Source organism: Mauremys reevesii, linkage group 9 (genome assembly GCF_016161935.1).
Source record: "Mauremys reevesii isolate NIE-2019 linkage group 9, ASM1616193v1, whole genome shotgun sequence".
NCBI classification, from domain to species: Eukaryota; Metazoa; Chordata; order Testudines; family Geoemydidae; genus Mauremys; species Mauremys reevesii.
In genome coordinates, this window is record NC_052631.1 from 23,793,009 (window position 1) to 23,805,759 (window position 12,751).

Here is a 12,751-nt window from a genome sequence, read left to right on the forward strand (position 1 = left end):
CCTTGTCCCTCGTATAAGATCCTGTTGGTATTATTCTATTGGTGTAACAAAGTGGCCCATTCCCTTGACAAAAGTGACTCTTGTATCAGTCTCACTGCAAAGCGTGCACACCCAGTTAGATGACATCTGGCTCTACCCTTCTCCCAACTATCAGAGCAAGAAAAGTTACTGAAGGCATTCTTCTTTGCTAGAATTCAACTAGCGTTGCTTGAGAAATCCATGTTTGTTTAGGACACTCATCTTAGATAGAGTAAATCAGGGTTTGTCAGAAGAGGGATGTTAGAACATTTGCCTAGAAGACAAAAGTTAGTGCACATTAGAGACCTCCCTTGAACTGAATTCAAAGTCAGCTCACCATACCCCTCTCTGACCACTGGGTTCATTAGATTTTTGGGAATAAATGAGGGAGTCATTTCCAAGTGGGATAACTCAAGTCTGAGACACTGTACTACACATATGAAACTGCAGACTCTCGGTCATTAGTGTTAATCTGGGGCTCCACACAAATGTACTGTGGCTGAAGACTACAGTTTTGCTAACACAGGAACTACTTCTGGCCACCAGTAGGTCTCCTCTGGCTCCCAGCTACAGTATTTTCACTTCAGTTATGCTCACGGACCATAAGTAAATGCCCTCATTTAACTGCCAAAGACTAGTGACGACACATTGTAAACAGAACCCCTGGTAAATCATACTGACCTCAAGCAGAGTCATTTTCAGTGAAAGGGCAGGGGAAATAAATCACAGCTACAGAAAAATGCAGATTTTTCTGAGACTGAATCTCCCAGGTAAAGCAAAGTGCATTTTCATTGTGTGACATTGCAAATAACTAGATGGTAGGACACAGCTTTGTTTTATGTTTTAAATGTTTAATCTCTGGTTTATGTTTAAAACATTCTCTCTCTGAGTGTGTAAGTCTCACCTCAGCCATTCCATTTCTGTGCTATGTCTGCCATCCAGTGAGCTCACATGTATAAGCTAAAAGTTTCATTTTATTCAGATGCGATAAAACCAAAGTTTTCAAATAAGCCCCTCTGATCACAGGATAATAAACACCCTATTCCTGAGAACTCTGCCAACTTGTTACATAACTACTCTTATGGATTTGGGTGCCTAAAACACATTTGTCAATTTTGGCCTTTAGCACAGAGATCTGAATGGTATTAGGCTTTTAGCTTCAAGTGTATGTACGTTAGATACTTAAGACTGCTCAATACATCATAGAAAGTGTGCTGCAGTCATACATACATCTATTTGCCTAGCTATAGGATTTTTTAAGTTACACCAGAAACATCTTCCTCTGAGAATATGAATGGAAGCAGGACAGCCTAGCACATTAGACTAAAGAATCATTGTAATATTGGCACACATGGTTAGATTCACTGAGCAAGTCAAACGCAAAGCTTCTTAGTGATGGATGATGTAGGCAATGTCCCTCTATGGAAAGAGGTGGGACCATTGTTCCCTCCCACACACACCCCCAAAGACTAGAATGGCAGATCTTAACACAGCAAAGCAGTAGCATTTTTCAAACAAATGGATGCCATGGTAGTTACAGCTCAGTTAACCTTGCCACTTCATGAGTTCTAGAGGGGACTCTACTGCACTGAGGAAGGCTGCAGTTGGAAGGTAGGCTCTCTATGTGCCCATGAACTTTAATGGTGCCCGTTGTTTCAGCTCCTGCTCCAGAACTGTTATCCTCCACTCAGCTGTCCACTGGGAACTTGTAGGCTCCTGGTGGCTGTGGGGAAAGGGGCCAAGACCCTCCCCAAAAGGCGATGTCTGTTCTGTTTTCTGTGGCTTCACAGTCATGGAAATATTTTATCACCTTCCATGTGATTTTACATATTACAGACTGAGTCAGCCCCTAAGGTTGCCACATTACCGCATTGTGCCTATGAAATATGCAAAAGTGAGCGGTTGGGGAGGGAGAGGGGGTTTGAACATGCTACTGCTCATTATGCACATGCAGTTACTGCTTTACACGAGGTGTATATTTAGCAAGTGCAACTGTGAGAGTGTAACTAGTCTTCTGCATTTGTTCCTGTTTCCCTTTCCAGTGGGATTTTTAAGAGCTTTAGGTGTTAACTCCCAGCCAGCCAACATTCAGGAGCAACTCATGGAAGGGGTAGCAGCTGGGAGCTGCCTTGTGTGAATGAGGCAAAGAAATAAGAGGTGCTAACCAAAACCTAGGCAAGGAATGTGAAGGAAAGAGCAGCACTACTGTGTACCACTTGTGCTTTTTGTTATGCCAGTTTGGCTCAAGTTTGAATTAAACCAGACCCCCTGCAATAAACCTCGATCTGGAGAAAGCAACCTTGTGTTCAAAGCTGAGAAGACAGTGAAATTCTCTATGTTCTGACTGTACCCATGCAACACTTTAATTTTTAAATATTTGACCCCTGACCTTCAATTAAATCCTCTTTTTCCCTCCAGCGAGATTGGAGTTATTCCATTCTAGGTCTTCTAGTCAGAAGAAAAGTGATTCTTGCAGTCAGTTCAGGAGATTCTCCTATAGATTTTATTACCTTCTGCTCTTTGGAGAATTTAATACCACAGTCTCTCTACACAGACAGACATTCATTATGGAAGAGATTTTATTGGAAAAGATTTCCCTGTGGGACTCAGTGGTTCAGTATTTCATCTCACATAGTATATATTTTCCTCAGTGTACAGAAGGTACCTGATAGGAGATTAATCGGCTCATTCACATTTATTACAAGCCATGTTATTCACATCAATAAGTCACTTACATATTAATGCCCAAGGATATGATCAAGTTCCATAATATTTGGCATTTAGACAGCATCTATCAACACCAGATCTCAAAGTGTTTTATAAAGATAAAACTAGTTCTCTCTAGTTTACTGAGGAGAGATGCAACGACAATAGTGGTTGGAATGGTGGGCTGGGCATGTCATCCATTAAGGAGACAATAGGGGCCTGAATAAGTTATAAATGATAGTAACCAAGGGCTTGATTGCACAACAGGTTTTAGGAGTTGCAATCCCTAACCTTTAAGTGCCCTGCTGGCCAGTGGAATTCACAGCCCCAAGACAGGCTCCATATACAATGTATAGGGAGAGGTAGGCACCTGAAAAAATGGATTCCCATAAGCCAGCTCCCCACTTAGGCATTTCTGACAGGGTAGCTTAGATAACACCCAAGGCCCTCAAAGGGAGTCAGAATCCCAACTGCAGGCCAGAGGGAGGTGCCCTTTGCTGCTCAGGATTCACATCCACCAACCCTCTCCTGGAGTGTTAGGCTCATAAGCCAAGTCAGTCCTTCCCCACAAAAGGGCAAGGTGGAGGTAGTACCACTCCCTTAGGTCCCATTCACAGTAGTTACACCCAGCCAGGATGTGGAAGATGTGGGTCCAAACCCTTCCTCTGCCCCATTCAAAACAGGGAGTTGAACCCAGGGCTCTCACCTCCCACACAAGTGCCCTAATCACCAGGCATTAGAGTCCCTCTCACTGACCCAATGTACATTGAAGTATTTCAGGAAGTAAAATAGCTTCAACAGGAGAGCCTGACACCATCCCAGGATGCCCTATTATAGCAGAGTCCCCTCCTACCTACCCCCCACATATGTGCAAGTTCAGCGTGCTCTGAGCACTTGTACCGGAGCAGGTGCTGCTGGGCTGAGGGTCTAGTTTGTGAATCCCACTTAGGTGCAAGTTAAGCACCAAGCAACTCTGTATAGTCTGGATTTTGGTAGCTTTAGGCATGACTAATAGCAAAAGTTTTCCAGCAGGGAAGAGGAAGTTTAGGCACCTAAAGGCTTGGCTACACTAAAATGCTGCAGCAGCACAGCTGTAGCTGCTTCAGAGTAGACACTACCTACACCAATGGAGGGTTTTCCCCATCTACATAAGTACTCCACTTTCCTGAGGGGTGGTAGCTAGGTCAACAGAAGAACTCTTCCATCAACCTAGTGCTGGTCTACAGTGAGGGTTAGGTCAGTATAGCTGCCTCTTTCAGGGTGTGGATTTTTCACATCCCTGAAAGACGTAAGTAAATTCCTACTGTAGACCAGGCATATGTTCCCCTTGTGAATCTAGCCCTAAAAAACTCAGGGAAATTTTCAAAGGGAAGTCAATGGGAGCTAGGCACCTAACTTCCTGTTATGTGGGACTGTATTAATGGCAGCCATTAATCTCAGAACTGGTGGGACCTGATGGGTGTGCTAACCCCCATGTTTAGCCTGAATGAAGGAGCCATAGACCTTTTATTTAGTTATAGCTAAAAACAAGACTGCTACCACCCAAGCACTTGGGCACATGGCAAAGCCTGAGCAGAGTTAAGCCAGGTGGTTGAGGGGGTTTCCTGGGACTGACTGCAAGTGGAGGGGCCAGGGGACTCATTGGCTGCAGCTGTGTGTCTGAGGCAGAAAGTAAGTAGGAAGCAGTGGAGATTCAAGTAGCCCTGCAAAGAAGCAAGCAAGGAGAAAGAGCTCCTGGGGCTCAGAACTGGCTGAAGAGGCAGGCTTGAAAGCCGTAAGTAGGGAAAATGGCTGGTGTTTGTTCCCACCTTTTTCAGGGACAGAAAGGTGGATGCAGGAAATCTAGACATTTTGTAGGATAACAGAATTGTGCTATGAAACAGCTGACTTACGTAATCAGTGTCTCCTGGCAACAGAAACAACCCAGCAAGGCCCTGAATACAGAGCTGAGTGATTAGCCAAAAAGCAGCAACACTGCAATTTGTGTCTTCAAAAAAATCTCCCTGTGGGCTGATAGGACAATCCCATAGCAAGCCAAGGTGAAATCATGCTTCAAGCAATGATTCTGTCCCCTCCTCCCCCACCCGTCCAAGGCTTTTCTTAAACAGTGCAAAATAAAGCAACAAAGCATTATAGCAGGGTTTCACTGTATCTAAATATGCTCATAGTTCAATTGTGTTCTAGGGGCCTGGGACCTATTCAGTTGCTAAGACTGTCTGCCACAGGGTGAATTCCCTCGTCTATCCAGTAGCCCAAAGTCACTAGGCGTTCACACTACCATTACTTTGTAGAATCTCATTCTTTCCCTTTTGCCCATACACAAGGTGTGCCTCCCCCCTACCCCAAAATGCCCTCTGCTTTATTCGTTTACCTCTGGTTTTATGAGATTTAATCTCCTCATCTTGAGATGCTGTTTTATAGCCAGAAAACACAAAGGCCTGGTCTACTGGGGTGGGGTGGGGGGAAAGAAAAAAAAAATCGATCTTAGATTGAATTAAACTTACTTACTTCGCATCCTCATGGCACTGGATTGACAGCTGCAGCTCACCCATTGACTTTGCTTCTGCCTCTCACACTGCTGGACTTCAGCAGTCAATTGGAGAGCGATCTACACTACACATGATAAATCAATCCCTGGGTAGAGTAGCTGTACCCTAAGTGACCAGTCTTGAGGAATTTAGCACACTGGGCCATAAGAAGTTTACAAATAGATACAAAATGAGCTTCTCCACAGAAGAAAACCCCCTCAGAAGCTTGAACCCCTTTTTAACCAGTTTTGCATTTGTTTAGTGAGTCCATTTGATTGGCCTGTTTTCTAAGTGCAAATCTTGCGGGGGGAGATAGGGGAAGGAAATCTCTCAGCTACTACTATTGCTGTTGCTAGTTCTACTACAGGTTGAACCTCTCTAATCCGGCATTCCCTGGTCCAGCAACATCCAGGGTCTGGCATAGGCACCATGGGGAAAACTTAGTGAGTGCAAAGCATCCACCAGCACCAAGCTGCCATCATCCCCCACCCCTCTTGTGTGCCAGCAGCTCCGCACTTACCAACTCCTCCCGTTCCCTCCCAGCACTTCTGAAGCACCGCAAACAGCTGATTCACAGCATTCAAGCTCTGGGAGGGAGTGGGAGGACCTGGGGCCAGCAGCTAGGACCAGCACCGGAGCCTCCGGGACCATGGGGGCCACACTAGGCACAAAGCCTGGGGGTTCTGGAGCACACACACACACACTCCTACTTCCTGCACCTATGGAGACCCACTAGCACTCTGCATTGACCTCCCATGGTTCAACACCAGTCAAGTCTTGAGGGTGCTCTATCCCAGGTAACCCCATTGTAGCTCCTGCTCCCTGTAGGTGTCTCTCCGGGCTGCTGCCTGACAGGCAGGTGCAAGAGCACCCTGCTAGGACTTTCCCTGACCAAGGGTTTCTCCTGCTGAAGAGGCAGGAAAATTTACATTCATCTTATAGGACACACAACCAGGAGCACGCATGTGACCTGCAATTATATCTCCCAGTCTTAAAAGGCTCAAGGGCCATAACAAGCACCATGGGATATATGCATGGGCCCTAAGAGCCAGTGTCCTGTTACATGCCTCAGTTACCATGTAAGACAGTCCTGCCAACCTCAAGAGATCAAAAGTCATGAATTGGACCAAAAAGTCAGGCTTTTTAAAAAGAGACTATATGGGAGGGGTGGGTCTTTCTTGATGTTTTACCTCCCCCTGCCCATCCCTAGCAGGTGGGTGGGTATTAGCATTGTCTACTCTCCAACAGTGTTGTGAGTAAGGTGATTTGGCCCCACTGACTGAGCTCTCTTCCCCACAGCTGCCCATTCCCTGCATAGCAATTTATTCTGATCCCCATCCCCTATCAATTCAGCCTCTCCCCAATCCTCACTTCTGTTCTTCAGACACACCCACCCTCCCAGGCCTGGAAGGCTGCAGCAGGGTCCCCTGTGCCCCTTCCAAGCTACAGCAGAGTCTCTTAACAGCCCCTGCCCCCTTCAGAGGCAGGTGCTGCAGGGAGGGAGGAAAGAGGAGCAGGTCCATCACCATTGCTCCCAGGAAGGGAAAGGGAGGAAGGATTAGAGCAGTCCTGAGCAGCTGGGCTCTTTAGCTTTGGATTGCTATGAGGAGGCAACTGGCTGGGATGATTTAGTTGGGAATTGGTCCTGCTTTGAGCAGGGGGTTGGACTAGATGACCTCCTGAGGTCCCTTCCAACCCTGATATTCTATGAGGAGGCAGCGGCAGCAGCTGATCTGCTCATAGCAGCACTGGGTGCTTATTCTGCCCCAGGAGGCAGGTGGCCAGACAGCCTATGCAAAGCTCAAATTCATTAGAGAGCTGGAGTTTCTCACCTCATGAGCGTGGCTCCAGCCACAGCCAAAATCATGTCACTCAAAAAAGTCAGCCCCCTAGAGACAATATTCTACAAACTGAGTTTTGCACAAGGCTCCCACTGATACCATTAGGAGACCCCCTGTAGATTAAAAAGGAGCATGAGTAGAAGAGTGGACTCACCAAAGGCATCTCCCCTCACAGGGAGAGATCTCTTCTTTCAGCCCTGTGGCAACTGGTCTCATTTCATGACTCAGCCCTCTAGCCAGATTGCTTTTAAGTTTCTCCCCTTCCAGGCTTACAAAGTTCAGCAAACAGGAGTCCAGTGTCCTTACATCAGATCTTCTGCCTCTGGGCTCTGTGGTCCTTACACCTTCTCACCTCCAGACTCTCAAAAGTTCTTATCACCTTATATCAGGGCTTCACACCACATTCCCTGGTAGCTGGCAGGGGAACCCAAGCCCACCCTCTCTTCTAGGTTCCACTGTAGGGGCCCTGTAGCAAGCAGGCAAAGTCTGTCTAGTCAGACTCTCCTTCCCCCTCTCCCACAGCCCCTTGCTGGCCCCACTGTGTACCTGTATTCTTCTTCTCCTCAGGCTCCATAGACTCAAGAGTCACTCTTCTTTGAGGGCTGGGCTCAGAGGACTTACCCCCCACCCTCCAATAAATCCCACCTGTAGTTGATGCAAATTTTTACTTTCTGCCTATCTCAGGCAGGAACTTTTGTTTTTCAAGTTCCCTCTGCTTTATTCCTCTGCTGACTACCTGCCAGGGCTCTCTTCCCAAAAGTCCAGAGCCTGCTTTTATCAGGACTCACCACTAGAGCACCCCTTTAGTAGGGGGCTGTATATCTTAGCTGACCCTATACCAGAGCTTTATAGCAAAGGATTCTAAGCTATAATCTCCCAGCAGGGCATGTATCCTGAACCCCTTCCTTCATAGAGCCACCCAGCTCCTCTCCAGCTGTGTCTGATGCTAAATTGGTCCTAGCCCAGCCTCCATGTGCAATCAGGTGCACTAATTGAGGTTGCAATGCCCCTTAACCCTTTCAGTGCCAGTATGGTGTTTACACCACATCACAGTATGTAATCCCAAAGACCACTGATCATAATTAAAAATGAAATTTGTCCCTCTCCACAGATTAAGTCTGACATGAAAGTGTTTTCTAAAAAAATACCTGTATTCATGATCCAGTTACCGACCAATGGATCAAGAATGGAAAAGAAAAGTTCACACTTTGGTTACTGTCATGACATATCTCATGTAGATAGCTTTCTGTGCACCGCAGTATATAGTAAATAATACTGTCAGCAAATTAACCCACTGATGGTCCATGGAATCTGAACAGCAAAGGAAGATCATTAGAACCAATCTGCTGATAATTACAACCATTTACTATTTGCTGCACTGTTGCTATCTTGTTGCTCCAATTAGATTTATTACATCTGATGGAAAGACCAGTGTAATTAACAGTGAAAGACTGTGAAAAGAGCCTTATTTCTTCACCAAACAAAGATGCAGAACTTGTGTGTTACAATATGTGCAATAAATCCTGAAGATTGTACCCTGAAAAATTATTTGTTCTTGGCTTTCATAATTTTGTGGGGTATTATGAAGTTGGTCAACTTTGTAGGTACATAAGAATCTTCAGCTGCAGCAAATTAATCTCATGTAATTAAGACACTGCAGTGGAAATCAGTTGTCTGTTGAATAGCCTGAGAATGTATTTGTATCTCCTCCATGCAGTTTCTAGTCAAAAAGCCTCTGGGTCAAATACTGCCCACCTCAAATACCTGTCAAAGAAGAATCCTTGAGGGGTTTAATTAGCATATTTCTTTTCCTTGCTGATGCTTCAGTAGAAAACACTGAAGGATGGCTATATCCAGTGATCATTAGAAACTCTCTGACAATTATGGGGGAGATTGTCAAAGACACAAAGAGCAATTAGATGACCAACTCTCATTAAAAGTCAATAGCAGTCTAAGAAAAAGTGGTTGTACCACATGGATCTCAACACTATTATTTTTAATAATCTAATTATGGTCTTAGAACCCTGAAGATTTCCTGGTTGTTTTGTGATGCTATTTTAAAATCAGTAATTCCTATCACATTAATCAGTCTAAATAGTTTTTGTTGTTTTTAAATGTGTAAATGCTTCTCTTTGGAGTCTAGAAACTTTTTGAATCGTTGACAGTCACTGTTATGAGGATCTTCAAAACTGGAAAAAGTTTACTTAAAATTCTCTATAGAGACAGTAATAACTGTTAATAAGGAATAATGTATTAGCATGATTATTTTACTGGATCTGTGTGCAGTGTACCAACTGGCAGAATCACTAAAAGCTAAATGCCAACCAAAGTGAATGTTCCAATTTTTGACTGGGCCAAACAATGCCCTAACTTACCTACTACATTTCAAGATATCCTTCCTGAATTATCTTTGCTGAAATACATAGTCTCCTCTTTGCAAGGTCCTTTTTAAGAACTCAGGAGATAAATGTCATGAGAACATTTAGTGGATGTCTGTGGAGTTAGAACTACTCTGTGACTGCCTAATATAACAAGTCTTGTATTGAAGTATTGAACTTCAGTATAAACTTGGAAAGTCACTGAACCATTCTGGTGTATGTGCCCTGAGAATACCCACAGCAACAGATTACCACACTGAAGTCTGCTGTCAGTTGCCAAGGTTCCACTGAGACTCGAGGACAAGTGTTGGATTTCTGGGTGTACTGAAACAGAACTCTGCACCTGGAAACTATATAGTGTGTCAGAAGTGCCATTAAGCTTCTTCACAATATACAGTACATAGAGTTGAAACAGATATTATGCAACAGGCTCTGCTAAATGTAAACCCGAAGCAGCAGTTTTGGTTACTGCCAGGCTTAATTTTCTACATGAAAACAAACTTTATTTCTTTTTAGCTTTCCCTTTTTTAATGCAGTAAAATGGGTAGATTTCAACACATTATGGTGAAATTTTCAAAGGTATGCACATATATTGCACCTATATTTACTGCACACACACAAAAATACACATGCAACATATATCTGTGCTTACTGTGCATGCATTATGCAGGTGAAATTGTAGCCTTGTCCCCCTGATTGCAAGTTGAATCTAAGACAGATAATTCCCCATACTCCCTGATAATCTCTCCCCCAATAAATACAAGTGGTGGCAAAAATTGTTTACTGTTCTTGAAGGGGTTTTTGCTTTTTTGTATTTTTGATGCACAGAAGCAATCCTCACACACAACTATCTTGTCCATTAAACAAAAGTTTGTGAAGATGGGACATTTTTTGTCACACAGGTGTCCCTCATGTGAAGTCCAGCTAACCTCCCTTCCCCAATAACAGCTGCGTGTCTTCACCCCCCCGCCCCAACAAGCTCATAGCTAGCCACTTCTATGGGATGTTCCTTGTGGAAGTTAGAGTTCAAACAACTCTAATCTTCAAGCAAACCTGCAGGGTTTTCTTCACTTCCCACTTTTGCAAATCAAACAGCAGAGTTCAGCTTGTAACCAAATCCCATCAGGGTTCACGCAGCTCTGCCTGTCTTCTCAAACAGCGCAACCAAACCAATACTGAATATGATGTCACATTGTGGGGGAAAGTGATTCAGCCAATGATTAAAGATACTGAAGTCACTTGAGGGAGGCCATGATAAAAAATATCCACAGAATAAACTGTGATAGCCACACTGACTATCCATAGTCCATTCTAGTAGTGGGTATGGAGGTGTCAAAAGCTGCACAAGAGTCTGTGACACAGACATTTGACATGGCTTATCAGTCTATCAGCATTGCATAAACAAAATCAACAAAACCTTAATGCACAGGATATGATGCTGACTTGTTATGGCTTATTTATTTCCATTGAGGTATCTTGGTCACAGTGCTATGATATGCAAGTAGCCTGGGTTCGTCAGGTGACATGATACTGTATATCACAGGCATTATTAAATCATTGGTGATACTATCTCTAAATATGAGAAATTTCATATCAGTTGGTATCACCATGTTTGTATTTAATTTATCACTAATGCATTGAGGGAACAACCTTGTATCCATTACTAATACCTTGAGGTCACTAGAAGTTAATGGGAGTCCAGAACTGAGAACATAAGTTGACCTTAACTCTTCCCTATATTATGTTCCTTGTCACTTTCACTGAAATAAAGTAGCAAAATCTTTGTCTAAGGTGTATGATGAGGTCACATTTTCAGTAAGGTAGCAAAGCGTCTAATGCTTATGATCTGGTTGCACTGATTGACTATATTTTCAGTGCTCATAAATAATAACTGTTTAAAATTATTTCTTTTTTATTACGGGAAAGTGTGAATAAAATATTTTATGTATAAAATGTATTTGTCTTTCCCAGAGACATAGCCTATGTATTGTCAGGAAGAGGCTGCCTGGCTGGTACCTATAGTCCTAAGAAAAAGGGAAGGACCAAAATCTATGTTTTTACAATATTTGTGACTGGGGGGAGGAATTGGTCTTCAGTGTGTTGGCTAGATGGCTTTGCAAGCTCTCTGAGTAGAATTGTGTGTCGGTGTTTACAGAAAACAGCAAATACCACAGCACTGCAAGTGACACCACAGCATAGTCTAATGGGCATAGAGGTGATTTTAATTCCTCACATCTTCCACAGTTCACTGAGATTATCTGACAAAAGGACAACACGTAACCTTAAAGGAAAGGAAGGAGGAAGCCTAAACATGTTTTCCTGTGGTGAAGGGTAGGCATGTTGATCAGAGGACAGATTTTAGCACATAAACACATAGTTATAATCACAAAGTACAATAATAGATAGATGACAAAAGGAATATTTTAGAGTAAGTTGCTCAAATACTAAGGTAATGGGCACGGTATAAAAAGCTAGACAGACAAGCAGACAGATTAGGCTAATAGTTCTGTTTATTGGCTTTGTGTATTGGGAACAGGTTTTATTTCAAGCTACCTTCACAAGTTGCACAGATTCCAAAGTCACATATCCTATATCTGGAGGTATAATTGCTATTTAGAAACTCTTTTCTTTATTGCTGAAAACAGGGGCAGCTCTAGGTATTTTGCTGCCTCAAGCCCAGCAGGCAGGCTGCCTTCTTCGGCTTGCCTGCGGGAGGTCCCCGGTCCCGTAGATTCAGCGGCACGCCTGTGGGAGGTCCGCCGAAGCCGACCGGCAGAGCGCCCCCCGCGGCTTGCCACCCCAGGCACACGCTTGGCGTGCTGGTGCCTGGAGCCGCCCCTGGCTGAAAAAATTAAAAATATATACACTAGTTGACATTTTGATATGACACGCTAGAAAACACTGCAAGCAATTTCCCTGCTGTTTTAACAAGTGCTAAACCCAGAACTGGAAATATATGTCGATGGAGAAGTTTAAAAACAGTGTAAGTGTTGAGGTTTATGCTCCATTAGAAATGCAGCAAAGTTCAATATTTATCCAAGTAACTAGGAGGACTAAAATCAACTATAAAAGAAATATTATCTTCAAGCTTCTACAAAAAATGTACAAACCACAAAGAGCAATACGTAACTATAGATTATATTTATTATAAAATACGACAAGTCTACATTTTATGCAGATAGTCAAACTTGTATAATTCCATTTTAACTGATATGCTTAATTGTTTAACTTAAAATTTATTTTCTGTAGTTATTGTAAAGCAATCTCATATCACAATTAC

At 43.5% G+C, this 12,751-nt stretch overlaps 1 protein-coding gene across 6 annotated transcripts in view; it reads right to left on the reverse strand.

The window, feature by feature from the left end:
* KCNAB1 (potassium voltage-gated channel subfamily A member regulatory beta subunit 1) overlaps window positions 1-7,993 on the reverse strand; it is a 242,853-nt gene extending 234,860 nt beyond the window's left edge. Inside the window, exons 1-2 of one of the 6 annotated variants that reach the window (XM_039486858.1) lie at window positions 7,640-7,993; window positions 5,096-5,167 (exon numbers count right to left, since the gene is read on the reverse strand). In XM_039486858.1, the coding sequence (XP_039342792.1) occupies window positions 5,096-5,167; window positions 7,640-7,667 (100 nt within the window). In that variant the 5' untranslated portion in view covers window positions 7,668-7,993. Of the gene's footprint in view, window positions 1-5,095; window positions 5,171-5,228; window positions 5,334-7,247 lie in introns of those variants that run through there. The other 5 variants (XM_039486857.1, XM_039486862.1, XM_039486864.1 and 2 more) reach the window with 5 other exon arrangements.
* Window positions 7,994-12,751: the final 4,758 nt, after the last annotated feature.